The sequence below is a fragment of the Gossypium hirsutum genome, chromosome A09, assembly GCF_007990345.1.
Source record: "Gossypium hirsutum isolate 1008001.06 chromosome A09, Gossypium_hirsutum_v2.1, whole genome shotgun sequence".
Classification (NCBI taxonomy): Eukaryota; Viridiplantae; Streptophyta; class Magnoliopsida; order Malvales; family Malvaceae; genus Gossypium; species Gossypium hirsutum.
Window position 1 is genome coordinate 6,595,133 of NC_053432.1, and position 23,660 is coordinate 6,618,792.

The 23,660-nt window shown below is 32.6% G+C and overlaps 1 protein-coding gene and 1 non-coding gene across 2 annotated transcripts; one reads left to right on the forward strand and one right to left on the reverse strand.

The window, feature by feature from the left end:
* Positions 1-502: 502 nt before the first annotated feature.
* On the forward strand, positions 503-575 carry TRNAA-AGC (transfer RNA alanine (anticodon AGC)). Its single transcript has one exon. It is a non-coding gene; the product is annotated as a tRNA-Ala (tRNA).
* Positions 576-1,201: 626 nt separating this feature from the next.
* LOC107892355 (uncharacterized) lies at positions 1,202-1,948 on the reverse strand. Its single transcript, XM_016817424.2, has one exon. The coding sequence runs from the start codon at positions 1,896-1,898 to the stop codon at positions 1,410-1,412; it is 489 nt and encodes a 162-aa protein (XP_016672913.1). The 5' UTR covers positions 1,899-1,948; the 3' UTR covers positions 1,202-1,409.
* Positions 1,949-23,660: the final 21,712 nt, after the last annotated feature.

Here is a 23,660-nt window from a genome sequence, read left to right on the forward strand (position 1 = left end):
TATTTTACATTCAAATAATTTATTTTCCTTTGTTTTCAACCTGGCAATTCCTTTAACACCGTCTCATCAAAAATAGAAATTATACAGGACTCTGCTTTCTATTCTCTACATATCCATCCATTGCCATTAACACTTTCTTTCATTCTTTTTCTTTTAACGTGTTTCAAGGAATAAGATATTTGAATGCATGAGGTGGATATTAATATTCAACTGGAAAAAAATAACAAAAGTTAGTTAAAATGCTATGTAAGATTTCCGTTTGTAATTTTTACGGGAGTAATCAAAATAAATAAATTTTATAACGTGTGTGCCATTTTGCTAATTTTTATATGTTTAAAATAAAAATTTTTGAAAATTAGATGAATATTTGTGTAGTTTACTCTAGAATATAATAATAACAAATTAATGAAAGTTTAGAATAAGCCGGGATAAAAGCGATTTACATAAACTTGGGCCAATTTTGTTGGTAATAGAAAACAAATATGAAAATTGACGTTACCATGGGGATGTAGCTCAGATGGTAGAGCGCTCGCTTAGCATGCGAGAGGTACGGGGATCGATACCCCGCATCTCCACTACTTGTTTTTTATTTCATACAAGCTTGCAGCCTCTGCTCAGTGCGATGAGAATATTATCTTCAAATAGTTGAGTGAGACTCTGTTTCCCCCAGCTTTTAAAACATATTTCTATTCCCATTTGTATTGGTGATAAAGTTTTAAAGTGAAGTACAGACAAATGGATTCCTTAGGACTGTTTTTGCCCATCAGTTTCTATGAACACACCTCCACTGCTTATCACATTCACACGCACTTTTAATTAACTACCCATTGGAAGATTTTCTGTTTGTAGACTGTGCTTAGAAAGCATAAACAATGATCAGTAGAAGAAAACCCAAGCTTTTTTTTTCTGCCACAAAAAATAAAAATAAAAAATCATTTATAACACCTTTGCTTTGCTTTGCATTCCATTGTTTGGTCCTGATGGAGATAGTAAATGGATATGGTTCCAAAATCACCCTCACCTTTGTTGTTTTTGTTTAGTAGAAAAATAATCAAAGATTAGTCTTCAATTCTTGAGTTTGCTACTTATTACGATATGGTATTCAATATTCAAATTGTCATTAACTTGTTTTTTTCTTAAGAAACATCTTTCTTGTTCATTAAATTGATTGATATGGTTTAGCTTTACCAAAGAATTTCCATCAGCTTTTAAAGCTTTTGACTTGATTGAATGATAACAAGGAACAACAAGCTTTACCTATGAATAAAGAAATTAAAAAAATAAACTTAGATCACTTTCACCACAAGCCCTATTCTATTAACTCTTAAATCTAGAGATCTTCCAGGAATTACACATTTTCCGGACCTGGAACAACATCCCTTGTAATTTTGCTGCCATTGATGATCACTTCATAATTGGCACAACATCCCCTTGACACTTATGATTCTAAATATGCAGCAAGAGTTAGCAGATTGATGGGGATAGCAATCGTGGACGAAATATAAGAAGAAGAGGAAATAACTGGTAGAAACTGCAGCAGCAAACACAAAAACAGCTACAAGAGGGTGAACAAAGGTGGAGAATTGAAGAGCAAATCCGACTAAGATAACAGTGGCTAAAACCCATATGATAGATTTCAAGAAATCTTTCTTTGGTGAAGTGTGGGTTGGAGGTAAAGCTCGGAGTTGGTTTATGCAATACATGAGACCCAAATAACCAAAGTAAACCATAACTATGAAACCCACCATGGGAAAGTCACCATGGGTGTAGGCCTGGTACAATGTGGAGATGCAGTTAAATGTCAGATAATAGTCAGCTATGGCTGTTAGATTTATGGGGATTTCTGGATTGGTTGGTGGCAGATTTGTGGTTTGGTTTTCATCACCGATTGCCTTCATTGTTTTTGAATCGAAAAAGTTTTATGAGTTTTGAGATTATGGTGGAAACTATATGCAAAAAATGCTATATATATATATTTGTGTGTATATGCTTATGATGAAGTGATTGGTTCGTGGGCAAAATCAAAGAAACTGAAGAGAAAATACCTGGAAGTTGGCCGAGGAGCATAAAAAGGTGTGGGGGCAAGTTTGGAGTTTCTAGGAACTAGGAATTGGGAAACTTCTTTGCATTATTTTTTAATATATGCGAGTGTAAATTCATGGAAGAGTGATGATATGTAATTGTCAAGTGTATAAGTTCATCGAAAGGATCCTTCAAAACAGAACTTCGAAAATCTCATATTCGAGTTAAAGATTGACATTTTCATATATATCATATATAATATAGGGAAAGAATTGTATGAGACAGTGACGCCACGTCATCTGTATCCCTTTCCAATAGTTTTATGCTACATCAGTATTCTTATCCTGAATTTCAGGATTTTATTCTGAAAAAAATCAAATCCAAATTAAAATACTGAAATTCAGGATAAGAATACTGATGTGGCATAAAACTATTGGAAAGGGATACAGATGACGTGGCGTCACTATTTCATATAATCCTTCCTCATATAATATATACGCACATTAGGTGGTTAAAGAGAAGATTTTTCATCCAAAAAAAAAATGAATGCTTTGCAATTTTGTAACGCCCCTAACTCGAATCCGTCACCGGAATAGAGTTACGGAGCATTACCGAAATTATCGATTTATTTATCCGATATTTTATTTCATCTAACATTCATATTTGGAACCAATTAAAATCAAACATATTGTCCCTTAAACGTACTTATTTTTCTCGATATGTTTTACTTGAATTTATTACTTGTCTCACTATATTTAATTTCCTTGTATCAACGTATCAAAGATAATCACATATTTACATGTCATGATAAATATCATTCTCTTGCCATTTTTTCATAAACATAAATCAAGTAATTCATTATATCAATTTTTATGCATTTAAAAATACAATTCAAGTTACAATAACTTACCTCGTTGCTTGTTCATGTTTATAATTTCATTAATCCGATATCTTTTCTTTTCCATGTTCGAGTCTCGTATTCAAGTCATCTGAATCTTTATAAATAAATTTGATCGTCGTTTTCATTTATTTCATATTTTAATACGTTCAATTAATGCTCTAAACAAAATTACCATTTTACCCCTAAACTTTTAAATAAATAATGATTTCTTCCTTAGGCTCAAAAAAATAAAATTCTTGCAATTTAATCCTTATTTCCAGCCGTTATTCTCGTACAAATTGATAACAACCCATGAATTCTATAAAATATCAGAATTTTTCATAATTTCAACACTTTTCAATTTAATCCTTAAAATAAGTTTTTCCCTGATCTTGAACTAAATTAATAATTTCATTCAATTTTGAAAATTTAAATAATAAAATAATCCATTTCATGCAAATTGGTCATTTAACATTTTTACAAAATTGCCCATAAAGTTTTACTTTTATTCAATTTAGTCTCTGAGTCTAAAACATGCAAATTAGCCATGCTAGCTGAATATTCATACATATTTTCCTCCTCCTCCTCTCCATTCCACATCCTTAATTTACATAACTTGCTATAAATAACATTATCAATAATTTCACTATTTACTTATATGTATATTCAAAACTGTCCATTTGAGTTATAGTCACTAAATTATTTATATCTTGAGCTACAAAACTCGAAATTAAAATCCACTAATTTTGCATGAAGTTAGACTTATATATCTTCTTACCATAAAATTTTCAGAATTTTTAGTTTATCCAATAAGTACAGTTTATTCTTTAAAGTCACCTCTATTCTATTGTCTGACAGTTCTGACCCTTCTTCACTAAAAATTAATTATCTTCTTGTACAGAATTCGAATGATGTTTCTGTTTATTTCTATTGAAAATAGACTCATTCAGAATTCTAAAAATATAAATTTAAGCCCATAATTATTTTTTTCCAATCTTTTATGATTTTCCAAATTCAGAACAGGGGAACCCAAAATCATTCTGACATTGTCTAACTAAATTTGTTATATCTCACAATTTACAGATTCATTGCTTACACCATTTCTTCTATGAAAAATTAGACTCAATAAAATTTAATTTTATATTCTGTTAAACTTCTAATTCAATTTTTACAATTTTTGGTGATTTTTCAAAAATAGACCACTGCTGCTGTCCAGAACTGTTTTAGTGCAAGATATTAATTACCATGTTTATAACACCCTTATGTTCTTTCTCTATACTATTTCTCATCACTTTCTCTTATTTTCTCTTCACTAACATATTAAGAACATAGGACCATATGTAAGGAAACTCTACATTAACATCAATCTCATGCTTTTTCAATAATATCGAACTTAAAAATATATTGAAATCATGATGTTCTTACCTTGTTCTATTGATTTCAATCTTCATCTTGATTTTCTCTCTCCTTCAGTTTCCATTTCTTGAATCCAACTTGATATTCTAACTTCCCATAGTCTCTTTAACATTTTTTCTCTTTTGATAGCTATGGAAATTCTTTTGATTTTTGGGTGAAAACGGTGAATTTTTGGTAGAAGGACCAAATTGTAAAGAAAAGAAAATTTTCTTTCTTTTCTTCTCTTCCAACGTTGGTTGCATGTTAAGATGGATGGTGTTCTTCCCTCTCTTTCCTTTTTTTTTTCCACACACACACACATATATATAGACTAAATAAAATAATAAAATAATAAAATATCTTATTAAAAATATTAAATAAATAATAATCTAATTAAATAACTATAAAATATCACCAACATCATCATTACTTTCTAGATTTCTCTCTCTTTCAATTGACCATTTTTCCCTTCGTGATCATTTAAAATTTCATTCTTGAGTCATCACTTAATTTGATAAAATTATAATTTAGTCCCTCATAATTCTTCACCTATTCAATTTGGTCCTAATTCATCAATTTTCCTTGATTTCTAGATCATTCCACCCTTAAAATATTTGCACTATTAGTCTTTCAATTTTTTCATATTTACACTTTAATCCCTCAAATTTTGAGTATTTACTTTTTGGGCCATAAAATTTTTCTCACTTTTACAATTTAGTCATTTCTTGAATCAATATGTCATAATATACTTCCTAGTGACATAAGTAAATTTTCCTCTTCTTATTACTTTATTTCCTTATTTTACTGTATTAAGGATAATATTTTACTTCAGAAATTTTCAGAGTGTTACAAATTTTATTACCCAAGAAGCAGCAAAAGTTGCTACAAAAGAACAACAAAACAAAGTCAAATGCTATACAAATTCAACCTAGCCACAATGATTCAAAATACAGTATCCCTCATATTAACACATTTACCCATCAGTCTAATCTTAATTGTTTCTTTAATCTTCAAAACCAGTGTATCTGCCATGGTAGGAGTCTTCCCAAAAAAGCCTCTCATTCCTTTCTCACCAAATAGTATAGATATAACTGTATTGCTATTTCACTATATGATGCTCCCTATTGATATCTTGATAAGCTATATTACTGGTATTCACAGATGTCTGCAAAAGATATATAGTAATTAATTGATGTTGGCAAAATATATATGTAGAGGCTTAAATTTGTTCGGGCCCAAACAGAAACCAAAAATAATAATAAAAATTTTACAAACCCAATTACAAAGTCTAAAATACAATAGTCCACTTATAGAAAACATCAAGCCCAAATGGTCCAAAAAATAATAAAAAAAACCTAAAGACCCAGTAGCCAAATGACCTAAATTATTTTTCAGAAAAGGCAGAAACCCTAGGGTTTCTAAACGCAGCCACCTCTACTTCGCCATGTCAGCACGAACGACACTCGAGATCTGCCACCATGTCGCCAAAATAGTAGAAGAGCGCCTCTTCCCATTGCCACCACTATCACCTGCAAAAGAGAGAAACACAAGGACAGAAACGACATAAAAATAGGAAAATAAGAATAGTAGAAAAACAGTGAAAAACAACAATGTATAATCGGCTATAAAAGCCATTAACAGCATGTAAATTTTTTTACGAAAAAAGAAAAAAAAAAGAAAAAAGCAATCAAAAAAAGACGGAACAAAAATTTCAAAGGTGATTCTTTTCATTTTTTATCTTTTATTTTTTAGAAAAAAAAGGCATAAACATAAAATAAAAATAAAAAACTCACCAAGTCGTTTTAGGTTCCACTGCCGCGAGTGGATAAGGACACCGTCCCCGATGATGGAAAGCTCCCTTCGGTGAGACGGTGGAGAAATCGAAGGGACTTCTCAGATTTTCTTATTTTTTCATCGAGCTTCGAGGAACACCGACCCTGAATCTAGGCTTTGGGAGATGAAAGGCCAAAAAAATAGGGACTTTTTATGTTTTTCGGCCACCGGTAACGGCGGAGCCTATCGTCGGTGACTGATAGCCGTTGTGGGACTCGCCGACCTCAAAGGCCGAACTAAAAAAACTGATAGAAAAAAATATGGTTTTCAATTTTTTTTAAAACAATAGGCAGAATGTTTTTTAACAAAATTTTTTATTTATATAGGTTGGGTTAAATGACAGTGTTTTGGTCGGCGTTCATTAGCCCCAAAACAACGTCGTTTTGGAGACCAACCCGAAATTCGACCCGTCTATTCCCATAGGATCTGCGTGTTTTCGCATGGATGGGATAATTTCTATTTCGGTCCTTCCGCTTTTCTTGTTCTTTTTAATTTGATCCTATTTCATTTTTTAGTTTTTTTATTTTTATCCTTTTATTTCGTCATTGTACAAATTAGTCCTTAGGCTTATTGGAGACTCTCTAGGGGAAGGACACCTGTGTTGGGGATGGGGGAATTATTTGTTCTGTCCCTATACTTTTTGTTTCATTTTAATTTAGTCATTTACATTTTGCTTTTATTTTTATTTATACCTTAAGTTTCATCATGTTTTCAATTTAGTCCCCTTTAGTCACTGACAATGACGTCAAATGTGACATGGGTGTACTTGTTGGGATAATTTCACTCTAAATCCTTGCATTTTATATTTTATTTTTAATTTAATCCCTCATTTTAGGATTCTTTATAATTTAATCTTTAAATTTCGTCATAAATTTTAATTTAGTCCTTTATTCATTTAACTTCAACCTTTTACAAATTATTTATTTCTTTATTACTTATTTTTTTTTTACATATTTAAAAATAAAGTTGTTTATTTTTTATTTGGACATTTTTCGCTCATTTATTGTTGTTGTTATTATTTTATTTTTATCTTATTTTAGCTATTATATCATTTCTTCTATTATTCTCACTCTATTTATATTTACACTCGTCATTAAGCACATTTCATTTTTATTTTTTATATTAAGTTACCTTATTTATTTTATTATTATGATGTGATTAATAATAATATTATTATTGCATTATTATTATAGTATTCCTTTATTTACCTATTATTTATCATTCTACCCATATAGCCATTTTAAATTATTTCATTATCGCTATGTCATACATTAGGTTTAAGCATTTATCCATTTGTGTATTATGCCTAAATAAGTTAAACGCACATCATTTTAAATGTTACGTTCATTTTTGTGCGATGCATAAAAAAGAAAAAAAATTAAATCGAGGAAATGTTCATTATTTTTGGAATTAAAAGAGTCGTGTTCCTAACTTACAGAATATGGTTTCTTTCTAAAACTATAATAGTCGAATATCTATTTTTTAAAAAAAGAGAGAGATTTAAGTAACAATCAAATGACGTTTATTCTTGATTTCGAGGGTTTAAGGCATTGTGTCTTAACTTACGAGACATGATTCTTCCTTATCGATTAACTTGAAATAAGCCCTTTTCGTGAAAATTAATCTAGTTAAGTAATGCCTTAATACAAAAAAGGATTGTGGTTTAAACTCCCTTCAAATTTTCAATTCTCGACACTAAGACATCAAGTAATCAAGTAGGTACCAATTTTGGGCGTTACGAGGGTGCTAATCCTTCTTCGTACGTAATCGACTCCCAAACCCATTTCTTGGATTTTGTAGACCAAAAATCATGGTTTTAGTAAATCAAACCTTTTATTAAAACGATAAAATTATGAGGTGACCCGATCACACCTCATCAAAAGGATTGGTGGCGACTCTCATTTTTGTTTTCAAAATATAAGTCGATTTCAAAAAGGGTTTCGACAGCTTGGCGACTCTACTAGGGATAAAATAAGAGAGTTAAGCCGCGAGTTGATTACTTTTTAGTCTTTTTGTCAATATTTGATAAATTGCTTCAAATTAATGATCCGTTCATTGCATTTTAATCCTTCATTTTTGTGGTAAATCAAGTTTTCATCATTTTGTTATATAATGACATGTTTGCTTTATTGGTTTGAGTCTTTTGGTATATTTTTGCATATTGGATTGCAAAATCGTTCGATTCTGCCTTTTTTAAGTGAGAGTAAGACACTATTCCTTCGTGAGGTCTTCACTTCCGTATAGGATAGTGGATCGCTTTCGGGATACATCTGTACCTATGTCTTCATGAGATCTTTATCTCTGTATAGCCATAAGGAAATGTATTCTCCTAAACCGAACTCGCTCCATATGAGCCTATAATGGGTGAAGATCGAGGAATCTACTGGTTCAAATACCCTTACTTTAGAACTGAACCGCATTGTAATGACCCAAAATTCACAGGCACCGGAAAAAGTACATTATCGGGCCTTCGTCTTAGTAAATCGAGTTCGAAATAATTACTAGAAATATTTATGAGTCTAGCGATGTGTTTAATTAGGTTTAAATTAGGTGAATTTAGCTTAATTTTGAGTAATTAGTAAAAATGACTAAATTGAATAAAGGGCAAAGGTTCAATTATAGATAAATAGAAAATAAAAAGGACCAAACTAGCAATTTTACCAATTAGCATAGATGAGGCGGCATAAATTGTAAAAAAATCTAAGGCTTTTCTTATATATTTGTTATTGATTGATTAAATTAAATTATAATATATTATTAGCAACTAAAACAAATAAAAGAAAGAAAATAAAGTAAAGAACAAAGAAAAGAAACAGAATAGGCAAACGAAAAGCAGGGGAAGGAAAGAAAGAAAGAAGAAAGAAAAGAAAAAGGGAGAATTAGGGTTTGAAGGTTTGAAAGTTTAATAGGTAAGTTAATTTAGCCCTTTTTACTTAATTTTAATGTTTTAAAAGCTTTAGAACAAAGTTTTGATGAAATTAAATTAATATTTTGAAAGTTATTAGAATTCTAAATATTATTCATGTTGAATAAAAAAATGAAATAGGGGTTTAATTGAATGAAATTCAAGTTAAAATAGATATAAGGATCGAATTGCAAAGTAAGCTATAAGTTTTGTGTTTTAGGGACTAAATTGAGGAAAATTTCGGAATTAAGAAAATATGTTGAAAATTTAATAGTTAAATTTGAGTTTAAATGAAATTTGAATAAACATAAGGTGTGAATTGGTGTTATAAATTTGGTTATTAACATTTTACATCAAAACAGTTTTGGGAAGTAGCAATGGTCTGACTTTGAAAATTCACTAAAAATTGTATAAATTGAACTAGAGGATGAACTAGAGTATAAATATTGTAAGCAATGAATTGATGAATCAAGAGATATTTGAAATTTTGTAAGACTGGTTTGGGGTGATTTCGAGATGCCCTGTTTTAACTTTGGAAAATCATTATAAATTGTACAAAAATTATTATGGAGTGTAATTTATATGTGTGAACTCCTTAATGAATCTAGTTTCAAAATAAGTAAACAAGAACCTTATTCGAGTTCTGTACAATGAGATAATTCATTTTTAGTAGAGAGAGGTCAGAACTGTCAAATGAAATAACAGGGGAGTATTTAATGAATAAATTGTACTAATTGGCTAGACCAAAAATTTTGAAAATCTTATGGTGAGAAGATATATGAGTCTAGTTTAAGGAAAATTTATGGATATTAATTTTGACTTTCGTAGCTCAAGATATAAATAATTTAGTAACAATGACTCAAGTAGACAGCTTAATGGTGAAATTATATATATACATTAAAAATGGTTAAATTTGCATGTTTAGGCTCATGGATTAAATTGAATTGTGTTATATTGATGATTATAAATTATTATTATTTTCGTAGTTAACAAAGAACCCAAGACATCGGCGCACAAAGGAAAGGAGAAAGCTATCGAGGATTAAAACGAGAAATTCACGGTTTGTATTACTATAATTCAAATTACTTTTTATTAAATGTTTTATATCAATTCTATATTTAATAAGTGAATTATAAGGTAAGTATTGATATTTGAGTTGAATGAGAATTGAATTGAATGGTGAATGTGTATGTATAATTGAATTGTAAATTGATTTGAATGTGAAAGTTTTAATTGAAAAGTAATCTTGGAATGGAAATGAAAGTGAATTGAGAATAGAAATACCTATTAACTAGTCGGACTGAGTCGGATATAATTGGCATGCCATAGGATATGGAAGTGTACGGGATTTGCCGGCTTTACTGATCAGGCACTTTATGTGTCGTATTTCAGGCACCTCGTGTGTCGTATCAGGCACCTCGTGTGTCGTTTTAGGCACTTTATGTGTCGTATACTGATCAGGTACTATGTACCGTTTTAGGCACAATGTGCCGTAATGGTGTGTTGGGTTGGAATCCGTGTATCCGTCAAAGTCCGAATTTGTTAATAGGGTGAATATCTAAGATGAGAAATTTAAAATAAATTGATTGATTATATTATTGAAATATTGAAAGAAACGAAAAAGTTGAATAGTGGATTGAAATTGAGATTGAAAATGAAAGGCATGAACTTAATGTTCATGTAGTGATTGAAATTGTTACATGTAATATGTGATGGAAACTGAAGAATAGATAAAAATTGTATCGTTATTATTAATTAATGAAAGTTTAAGAATGAATTGATATTTGTGAAATTAGATAGTTACATGTTTGGTAATTAAAATTCTTTATTGCTATTATAATTTGAATTATGGTAATACCACTGAGTACGGAATACTCAGCGTGCGGTTGTTTCCGTGCGCAGGTTAATAGGAGTCTGGTACCCCGGTCCAGCATCTGAACGATCCCGACTCCAGCAAATTTTGGGTGATGTTTTCTTTCTTAATTGAAAGTGGCATGTACTAGGTGATTTATAAGTTATATAGATATACTTGTAAAGTTAGTTATAAGAATGGTATACCATATTTTGTTATTAGTTTGATAAAATGGTAAATATTATATTATATAATTTGGTATAAGTTGGAATGAAAAAAATGAATGAAGTTATTAGTTAATTTGGATTAATATTATGAATGTTTAGTTATTAAATGACTATGTTAATGAATTGGTTATGATTTAGATATATTTAGGTTTAAATTGTTTTTGATTGTGCCATTGGTTTTGGATTAGGTGGTTTTTGGTTTGAATTTGCAGGGGGTTTTATGTAAAAATTAAGAAGAAATGCTGTCGAAATTTTTGTAAAAAAAATATATATTTCCTTGAATACTCGAACAAGTCCCATTTCATTCCACTTTAATACTTGTGTTGGGCTTCGAAAGTCCATTATAGGGACATAATTCTTCAATTATACTATGAATGTTATAATAATTGTAAAATATCCATAAGTTGTCTGATATATCCGGTAATGCCTCGTAGCCCTGTTCCGGCGACGGTTTGGGGTTAGGGGGTGTTACACGCATATAATAAACCCTAAGAATCTACCCTAGGGAGAGCCATACCAAACCTTTAATAGTCATCCGAATAGGTTGTAATAACCCTACCCGTATTCATTGCCGGAATAGGGTACGAGGCATTACCGGAGTTTACGAATTAATTTTTTTTATATTCAATATAGCCCCTTTATAAATATCTAACCTTCCCTGCAATATTAAATCGAGAGCAATCCACATCAACCAAATCAATTCAACATATTTTCAAGATAAATTTATGCATATTTATAAGATAACGTCATCACATATCTAAAACCAAGTTTGTTAACCATACTAATGGCTAACTTTACATTCATTTCACGTTAACATTTACTTTGTTAGCTTATACGTGCCATTGATTTCCAAAATAAAGTTTCTTTATATACCGAAGTCCTGAGGTTGATAGTGTGATGTGTCTCTGACCAAATCCAACCTCCGAGCTCTTAACATTACAAAATAGGGAAAAAGGAAACGGGGTAATCACTTTGTGCTTAGTAAGCTCATGTAACAAGAATTATACTTACCTAATATTTTCAATACAATATAATAAACATTCATATATCCATTCAATGCATTATTACCCTAACATGCACAAACTCAACATTCAAGTTAGTACAATAATTTCCATGTATCAATAATAAATACCATGATTGATGAGCTCATCAATATCATAATTTCCATTTCCTTGTTATTTTTCCATATTTATCCCGTTGAATTTATCGGAATTTCGATGGATTTTCAGAGGTACACATTTATTGTACAATTCCGGGTCCGTCAATTCATATTCATGTGCGTACATTTCCATTTCAGAGAGCACACTCCCGCGAACCTCAACCTTGCAGCGGGATTACCAGTCCAGGCTAAATCCCCTGCAATATAAACTCATAGAGTATTGTCGGGATTACCAGTCCAGGCTAAATCCCCTGCAACGACAATTACTCTAATGAGCTTGGATCTGAATTACCAGTCCAGGCTAAATTTAGACCCTAATTCGGATTACCCGTCTGGGCTAAATCCATTTTACACATATTCTTCGGGAGGGCTATATCAGGATAGGATCACCCGTCCGGGCTTGATCCTTTTTACCGTCAATTCCTTTTCAGAGATCCATCGAATTTTCCTTTCATTCAACCGAGATTTCTTCCTCTTTTATCAAATATGTCAATGTTTCATAAAATTTCATATAATGAACATTCAAATCATATTCATATCAAAAACATGCATTTCAAGCATTTAAGAATATAATTCAAGTTACATGAACTTACCTTGATACTTGTTTGTAAACAATAAAAATCTACTAATCCCGAACTTTTTCCTTTCCTCGATCTAGCTTCGTATTTGAATCTTCCGGATCTAAATAAATAAATTTAATTATCAATTTAATACATTTCATGTTCATATGCAACATTCTCTATAATTCAACTATTATTTATAGTTCATTCAAAGCTGTCTACTTGAGTCATAGTCACTAAATTATTTATAACTTGAGCTACAGAACTCAAAATTAAGATACGTTAATTTTCCCTGAAACTAGACTCATATATCTTTTTACCATAAAATTTTTCAGAATTTTTGGTTTAGCCAATAAGTACAATTTATTCTTTAAAGTCACCCCTGTTCTGCTGTCGACAGTTCTGACCCTTCTTCACTAAACATTAATTATCTCTTCATAAAAAATTCAAATAATGTTCTCGTTTGTTTCTATTAAAAATAGACTCATTAAGGATTCTATATATATAAATTTAATCCCATAATTGTTTTTCTTCAATTTTTTTATGATTTTTAAAAGTCAGAACAGGGGAACCCTAATTCATTCTGACCTTGTCTCACAAAATTCATTATATCTCAAAATTTACAAATCCATTGCTTACAATATTTCTTCTATGAGAAACTAGACTCAATAAGCTTTAATTTCATATTTTTTTCCATCTTCTAATTCGATTTCTACAATTTATAGTGATTTATCAAAGTTAGTCTACTGCTGCTGTCCAAACTGTTTTTGTGCAAGCTGTTTATTACCATTTTCCCCCTAAGCTTTTAATAAATGAGAATTTCGTCCCTACTCATTAGCCTCTCAATTGAGCTGATTTTTCTCAATCAACATTTTATTCTATCACCTTAAACTAGTTTACAACTTTAGGAATCAGAATTTCAGCAATAGACTTTAATTCCAAGCATTTTCACAATTAGGTCCTAAAAATCAATTTCTATTGAAATTACCTAATAAAATCATCTCATAAACAAATTAAAGCTTTAATTTTATTCTATTTCATCATAAACTTACAGCACTCAACCATGGTGACTTTCAATTTCATCCATGAAATCAAAAACTAATGAATTTAATAGTAGGACCTAGTTACAAAAGTCTTAGAAACACAAAAATTACAAGAAAAAGGCAAGGATTAACTCACTTGGTGCAAAAATTATGAAATACCAGCTTAGAGAACCCTCATATGGCGTTTTTAGCGACTGGAATGGAAGAGAAATGAAGAGAAATCTAGATATTTCCTATTTAGTCCTAGCTTTATTTAGTTAATTTTGCAATATTCCAATTTTACCCTTAATTTATCAATTTTTCTGCTGATTTCATACCCTTGCCGTCCAGCCCAAATAAATTTTGGGTCTAATTGCCTTTTAAATCCTTTCTCATTAGACTCTTAAACTATTTAATCATTCTAGCAACTTTTACACCTATTACAATTTAGTCCTTTTCATTTAATTGACTACCCAAACATTAAAATTTCCTAACGAAATTTTAATACCACACTAATAACATTTCATAAATATTTATAAAATTGTTTTCGACTCAGTTTTACGAGATAGAAGTCTCGGTACCTTGTTTTTACCCAATTTCTTCAATAATTTCTTTTTCTAACTAACCACTAAACCGGTAAAAAAATTTTATCAATATTTTCATACGATTTTCCTATCATATCAATTTTCAAGCAAAAATATTGAAATAAATTTCTCTTTAAATCGGATCTATGGTTACGAAACCATTGTTCCGATAACCTTGAATTTAGGCCATCACAACTCTTTCCCCCTTAAAGGATTTTCGTCCTCGAAAATCTTACCAGTAAAGAGGTTTGGGTATTGTTTCCTCATTGCCTCCTTCGGTTCCCATGTCGCTTCCTCAATCCCGTGCTTTTGCCACAATACTTTCACCAAATTTATCTTTTTATTTCTAAGCTCTTTTGTCTCTCGTGCCAATATCTTGACCGTTCTTCACTGTAAGTCATATCCGGTTGAATCTCTACTTCTGTCGAAGAAATAACGTGTGAAGGATCTGATCGATATCGTCGTAACATAGATACATGAAAAACATTATGGATTCTATCAAGTTCCGGTGGTAATACCAATCGATAAGCGACCGGTCCAATTCTTTCTATGATTTCATATGGCCCGATAAATCTTGGACTCAGTTTACCCTTTCGAACAAATCGGAGGACTTTCTTCCAAGGAGACACTTTCAGGAATACCTTGTCACCGACTTGAAATTCAATCTCTTTTTGTTTAAGGTTGGCATATGATTTTTGACGATCGGAAGCTACTTTTAGACTATCCCGAATAACCTTTACTTTTTCTTCTGTTTCACCCGGATCAAATCAACCCCATGCATCTTCCTTTCACTAAGCTCTGTCCAATATAACGGTGTTCTACATTTTCTACAATACAAAGCTTCATATGGAGCCATTTTAATACTCGACTGATAACTATTGTTGTAAGCAAATTCAATCAAAGGTAGATACCTCTCCCAATTACCTTCAAACTCTAGTATACAACATCAGATCATATCTTCCAATACTTGAATTACACGCTCAGATTGACCATCTGTCTGAGGATAAAATGCAGTGCTAAAATACAACTGAGTACCCAAGGCTTCTTGCAATTTGTCCCAGAAACGAGACGTAAATCAGGGATCTCTATCTGATATAATGGAGACAGGCACTCCATGTAGCCTGACAATCTCAGATATGTACAGTTCAGCTAGTTTATCTAAAGAATAATCCATACGTACCGGAATAAAGTGAGCTGACTTTGTTAATCGGTCAACAATCACCCAAATAACATCTTTTTTCCTCGGAGACAAAGGTAGCCCCGATACAAAATCCATAGTGACTCTTTCCCATTTCCATTCTGGTATAGTAATTGGCTGAAGTAACCCCGAAGGTACCTGATGTTCAGCTTTAACTTGTTGACATATTAAACACCTTGATACAAACTCAGAGATATCACGTTTCATTCCTGACCACAAGTACATCTTTTTCAGATCATTATACATTTTATTACTTCCCGGATGTACAGACATAATACTGCTGTGAGCCTTGCGTAGAATCTTCTGTATGAGCTCTGAATTCTGAGGTACACATACCCTACCTCTGAATAATAAACAACCATCAGAACCAATCTGAAATTCAAAATCATTACCTGACTCACACTGTGCCCATTTAACTTGTAACTTCTCATCATTCTTCTGAGCTTCACATATTTGCTGTAAAAATGTCGGTTTAGCTCTTAATTCTGCTAGGATTGAACCATCATTAGTCAATGATAACCGGGTATTCATAGCTCGTAAAGCAAATAGAGATTTTCGGCTCAAAGCATCAGCTACAACATTAGCTTTACCCGGATGTTAATCAATAATCAAATCATAGTCCTTTATCAGTTCAAGCCACCTGCGCTGTCTCAAATTCAAATCTTTCTGTGTCATCAAATATTTCAAGCTTTTATGATCAGTATAAATATGACATTTCTCACCGTACAAGTAATGCCGCCATATCTTCAGCGCAAATACAATAGCAGCTAATTCAAGATCATGTATTGGGTAATTTCTTTCATGTGGTTTAAGTTGTCTTGAAGCATAGGCTATTACTTTACCTTCTTGCATCAAAACACAACCTAAACCATTTAATGAGGCATCACTGTAAATAACAAATTCCTTACCCGGTTCAGGCTGCACTAATACAGGTGCTTTCGTTAATAGGTCTTTCAATCGGTTGAAACTTTGTTGACATTCATCAGTCTACTCGAACTTTACATCTTTCTACAATAATCGAGTCATTGGAGAAGCTATCATAGAGAATCCCTGTACAAATCTCCGATAATAACCAGCTAAACCCAAGAAACTTCTAACTTCAGATACATTCTTCGGTGGATTCCAATTAACAATAGCTGAGATTTTATTTGGATCTACCATGATACCTTCGGCAGATACAATATGTCCTAGAAAACCCACTTCTCGAAGCCAAAATTCACATTTACTGAATTTAGCATATAACTGCTTCTCTCGCAGAATTTGCAACACAATTCTCAAATGTTCTGCATGTTCTTCTTCATCCCGAGAATAAACCAAAATATCATCAATGAATGCTACCACAAATCTGTCTAAATACGGCCTGAATATCTGATTCATTAAATCCATGAATACTGCAGGTGCATTAGTTAGCCCAAACGGCATAACTAGAAACTCATAATGCCCGTACCTGGTTCTAAAGGCTATTTTTGGTACATCTGACTCCTTTACCCGTAACTGATAATAACCTGATCGAAGATCAATCTTTGAAAACACAGTAGCACCTTTCAGCTGATCAAATAAATCATCAATTCAGGGTAACGGGTACTTATTCTTTATGGTTACTTTATTAAGCTGCCGGTAGTCAATACACAATCTCAAAGACCCATCTTTCTTTTTCACAAACAGAACCGGAGCACCCCAAGGTGAATGACTCGGTCGGACAAAACCCCTGTCAACAAGTTCTTGTAACTGTGTCTTTAACTCCTTTAATTCTGTAGAAGCCATACGATATGGAGCTATAGAGATCGGAGTAGTTCCCGGAATCAAATCTATAAAAAATTCCACTTCTCTTTCTGGTGGCAATCCTGGTAATTCCTCTAGAAACACATCGAAAAATTCACATACCACTAGAACTGCCTGTATTTTTGACTCAGATACTTTGGTGTCAAGTACATAAGCCAAGTAAGCATCATACTTTTTTTTGACATACCTCTGTGCTGCCATTACTGAAATCATATCAGATAACCCCTCTGTCTGATCAGATTTAACCCGGAGTAACTCACCATTCTGACATTTTAGCATAATATATTTTTGTCTATAATTTACTACCGCATCATGTTGAGTTAACCAATCCATGCCCAATATCACGTCAAATTCATCAAATGGCAGTAACATCAAATCAACCGAGAAACAATAACCTCTTACCATTATTGGACAATTTTTACAAATTTTATCCACCAACACAGACTGGCCCAGGGGGTTCGAGACTTTAACCACAAATTCAGTAGGTTCAACAGATAAATTTTTAATAGTTGCAAGTTTAACACATATATATGAATGCGTAGAACCAGGATCAATCAATGCAGTAATATCAGTATCAAGTAAAGAAAATGTACCAGTAATAACATCGGGTGCTGAGGCATCTTCTCTGGCACGAATGGCACATGTCCTAGCAGGTGCTCGTGCTTCAAGCTTACCTGCAGTATCTTTTGTTGCTCATCGACTACCACTAACATTACCGAATGGTCGGGGTGGTCTACCTCTCGAAACTAGATTACTCAGCTTCGATATCTGTTCAGCTTCTTTTTCACCCCTTTCTGGACAATCTCTGAGGAAATGGTCAAAAGAACCACATCGGTAACAAGCCCCGCTCTTTAATCGACATTCACCAAAATGAGCTTTATTACAGTACTGGCATCTCGGTTTAAGAGTGCCAACACTGCCAACACTGGTCACTGATGAAGTAGAAGGCCTTGGATTAGTGCGTTGAGAACCTTGCTCTCTGCCCGAATACCCAATGGCTGAAGTAGAACGATCCTGATACTTCTTCAATTTCTTTGAAGCAGAAAACTGGGATTTTCTCATCGGTCTTTTACTAAAAATTTGAGCTTCCCTCTCAGTCTGTTTCTTTTCTTTGCTCAATTCTTCTGCTTTATAAGCTCTCTCTGCCAATGTAGCAAACTCTCGAATTTCAAGAATTCCGATCAGTAGTTTAATGTCTTCGTTTAACCCTTCTTCGAATCGTTTGCACATTTCGGCTTCTGACTGTACCCATTCTCGAGCATATTTACTCAATCGAACAAATTCTCTTTCATATTCAGATACTGATCTGTTACCCTGTTTCAACTCAAGAAATTCTTTTCTTTTCTGATCGAGAAACCTCTAGCTGATATATTTTTTTCTGAACTCGGTCTGAAAGAATTCCCATGTAATTTCTTCTTTCGGAACAACTGAAGCTTTAGTATTTCACCAATGGTAAGCTGTCTTTTAGCAGTGAGATAGCACATTTCAGACATTCTTCTGGTGTACAAGATAATTCCTCCAGAACCCGAGTAGTGTTTTCTAACCAGAATTCAGCCCGTTCGGAATCATCATCAACTGCTGCTCAAAATTCTTCAACCCCATATTTTCGAATTTTATCTACTGGAGCTTTCTCTTTTCTAAAAAATTCAGTACCTGTACCCTGTGGGATCTCAGGAACCGGTGGAGGAGCAAGAGGGGGAGCTTGAACTTGCTGCACTACAGGGTTAGTTCTTAAGTATTGATTAAACCATTCATTCATCATTTGAAAGAAGGCTGTTTTTGCCTCCTCCCCTCGACCTTCTGTCTCGGGCCTTCTACTGCTAGTTTCTTCTCTTTGTACTGAAGCCGGAGCATGACTCCCAACTTCCTCAGATTGAGCTCGGTCGGATGACATTACTATAAGAAAAACACATTTTAAATGGTCAGGAGATATCACACTATCAATAATAATTTAAATGGCATGTATAGCTAATCCCGTATCTCCTACATCGGTCCTAGAACCGGTTAAACCGTAGCTCTGATACCAATAAATGTAATACCTCTACCCGTATTCATTGTCGGAATAGGGTATGAGGCATTACCGGAGTTTACGAATTAATTTTTTTTATATTCAATATAACCCCTTTATAAATATCTAACCTTCCCTTCAATATTAAATCGAGACCAATCCACATCAACCAAATCAATTCAACATATTTTCAAGATAAATTCATGCATATTTATAAGATAACATCATCACATATCTAAAACCAGGTTTGTTAACCATACTAATGGCTAACTTTACATTCATTTCACGTTAACATTTACTTTGTTAGCTTATACATGCCATTGATTTCCAAAATAAAGTTTCTTTATATACCGAAGTCCTAAGGTTGATAGTGTGATGTGTCTCCGACCAAATCCAACCTCCGAGCTCTTAACATTACAAAACAAGGAAAAAGGAAACGGGGTAAGCACTTTGTGCTTAGTAAGCTCATGTAACAAGAATTATACTTACCTAATATTTTCAATACAATATAATAAACATTCATATATCCATTCAATACATTATTACCCTAACATGCACAAACTCAACATTCAAGTTAGTACAATAATTTCCATGTATCAATAATATATATCATGATTGATGAGCTCATCAATATCATAATTTCCATTTCCTTGTTATTTTTCCATATTTATCCCGTTGAATTTATCGGAATTTCGATGGATTTTCAGAGGTACACATTTATTGTACAATTCCGGGTCCGTCAATTCATATTCATGTGCGCACATTTCCATTTCAGAGAGCACACTCCCGTGAACCTCAACCTTGTAGCGGGATTACCAGTCCAAGCTAAATCCCCTACAATATAAACTCATAGAGTATGTCGGGATTACCAGTCCAGGCTAAATCCCCTGCAACGATAATTACTCTAATGAGCTTGGATCTGAATTACCAGTCCAGGCTAAATTCAGACCCTAATTCGGATTACCCGTCCGAGCTAAATCCATTTTACACATATTCTTCGGGAGGGCTATATCAGGATAGAATCACCCGTCCGGGCTTGATCCTTTTTACCGTCAAAATTCCTTTTCAGAGATCCATCGAATTTTCCTTTCATTCAACCGGGATTTCTTCCTCTTTTATCAAATATGTCAATGTTTCATAAAATTTCATATAATGAACATTCAAATCATATTCATATCAAAAACATGCATTTCAAGCATTTAAGAATATAATTCAAGTTACATGAACTTACCTTGATACTTGTTTGTAAACAATAAAAATCTACTAATCCCGAACTTTTTCCTTTCCTCGATCTAGCTTCGTATTTGAATCTTCCGGATCTAAATAAATAAATTTAATTATCAATTTAATACATTTCATGTTCATATGCAACATTCTCTATAATTCAACTATTATTTATAGTTCATTCAAAGCTGTCTACTTGAGTCATAGTCACTAAATTATTTATAACTTGAGCTACAGAACTCAAAATTAAGATACGTTAATTTTCCCTGAAACTAGACTCATATATCTTTTTACCATAAAATTTTTCAGAATTTTTGGTTTAGCCAATAAGTACAATTTATTCTTTAAAGTCACCCCTGTTCTGCTGTCGACAGTTCTGACCCTTCTTCACTAAACATTAATTATCTCTTCATAAAAAATTCAAATAATGTTCTCGTTTGTTTCTATTAAAAATAGACTCATTAAGGATTCTATATATATAAATTTAATCCCATAATTGTTTTTCTTCAATTTTTTATGATTTTTAAAAGTCAGAACAGGGGAACCCTAATTCATTCTGACCTTGTCTCACAAAATTCATTATATCTCAAAATTTACAAATCCATTGCTTACAATATTTCTTCTATGAGAAACTAGACTCAATAAGCTTTAATTCCATATTTTTTTTCCATCTTCTAATTCGAATTCTAAAATTTATGGTGATTTTTCAAAGTTAGTCTACTGCTGCTGTCCAAACTGTTTTTGTGCAAGCTGTTTATTACTATTTTTCCCCTAAACTTTTAATAAATGATAATTTCGTCCCTACTCAATTAGTCTCTCAATTGAGCTGATTTTTCTCAATTAACATTTTAGTTTATCACCTTAAACTAGTTTACAACTTTAGGAATCAGAATTTCAGCAATAGACTTTAATTCCAAGCATTTTAACAATTAGGTCCTAAAAATCTATTTCTATTGAAATTACCTAATAAAATCATCTCATAATCAAATTAAAGCTTTAATTTCATTCTATTTCATCATAAACTTACAGCACTCAACCATGGTGACTTTCAATTTCATCCATGAAATCAAAAACTAATGAATTTAATAGTAGGATCTAGTTGCAAAAGTCTTAGAAACACAAAAATTACAAGAAAAAGGCAAGGATTAACTCACTTGGTGTAAAAATTATGAAATACCAGCTTAGAGAACCCTCCTATGGCATTTTTAGCTACTGGATGGAAGAGAAATGAAGAGAAATCTAGATATTTCCTATTGAGTCCTAGCTTTATTTAGTTAATTTTGCAATATTCCAATTTTACCCTTAATTTATCAATTTTTCTGCTGATTTCATACCCTTGCCGTCCAGCCCAAATAACTTTTGGGTCTAATTGCCTTTTAAATCCTTTCTCATTAGACTCTTAAACTATTTAATCATTCTAGCAACTTTTACACCTATTACAATTTAGTCCTTTTCATTTAATTGACTACCCAAACATTAAAATTTCCTAACGAAATTTTAATACCACATTAATAACATTTCATAAATATTTATAAAATTATTTTCGACTCGGTTTTACGAGATAGAAGTCTCGATACCTTGTTTTTACCCAATTTCTTCAATAATTTCTTTTTCTAATTAACCACTAAATCGGTAAAATTTTTTTAATAATATTTTCATACGATTTTTCTATCATATCAATTTTCAAGAAAAAATATTGAAATAAATTTCTCTTTAAATCGGATCTATGGTTAAGAAACCATTGTTCCGATAACCTTGAATTTAGGCCATTACAAAGGTGTTCTATTTATTATTTCTTGCTTTGAATTCTAGCTTTGTATGAAATGTACTGACTTGTTTCATTTTTTTTTGCTATGATTGCATTGCATTTTCATTATAGAATGATTCAAATTTAGTTGCTAGATAGAGAGCTTGTCATGGGAAAGAGATTTCTTGATAAAGTGGAAGACAATGCGGCTGTCTGGATATGGTCCGAGAAGGCGCAACAAGAGAAGGGTGACAGCCTGACAGAGGGGTATGTGTCAAAATTATGGGATTTCACTCACATCAGTGTGAATGAAAATAATCTCCAAGAGTTGAAGGAGGTATGAGACCAATAGGATGACGAAACCAAGCAATTATTCTACTGTAACTATTGTGATTTTCCTTATTTACTCAATGTCAAAGTGGATAAGCACTTGTTCCGAGCTCTGGCCCAATATTGGAATCTCGCTTATAGCTGCTTTACTTTTGTGAAGGTAGATTTGGTGCCCACCATAAAAGAGTAGACAACTCTGATCCGTTACCCAAGGATCCAAGCCGGTAAAACTTATTCTAGAGCCGCCAGCGTCCCAACTTTCTTAAAAAACCTAATTAGCATGACAGGGATAAATGAGCAATGGGTCGCGGCTCGGATTAAACAAAAGAGGGATAGTAAATGCATCCTTTAGAAAAGTTTGTGAGATTTGATCTTGGTACGTCTGGATACAAAGAAAAGAGTCAATGTCTTCGCCTTGAGTATTTACGGGTTGGTCATTTTCCCTAAAGCACTAGAGCACATAGATGAGACAGTTTTAGATTTATTTGACTGGCTTGACAAAAGGGCCACGCCCGTCCTGAAAATTTTGGTCGAAATTTACAGATCTTTAAATGCATGCCGAAGAGCGGGTGAAGGAATATTTATTGGGTGTGCGTAACTTTCGTTAGCATGGTTTCGTAGCCACTTTTAGAAGGTAGAAAAGATCTTTTATCAATATTCTCCTAGAACTATTCTCCGTTGAAAGAGTTCATGGCTACCCCAAGGCTAGACAACATTTCGAAAGAAAAGTGGATGACAATTCTCTAGGGTCTCCAAGATGAAGACGTTGAATGGAGGGCCCCTTGGATGATCCCTGATGAGATTTTGTACAGATATGGAGACTTTGACTGGGTCCCTCTACTCGAGATATGAGGAGCTATTGGATATGCCCCTCTACTTGTATTGAGGCAGTATAGGTCGATGCAGTTTATATCGACAACACAAAGGTTGGC

Excerpts from the sequence above, each read along its gene's own strand:
- LOC107892355 (XM_016817424.2), bottom strand. The coding sequence starts at position 1,898 with ATGAAGGCAATCGGTGATGAAAACCAAACCACAAATCTGCCACCAACC.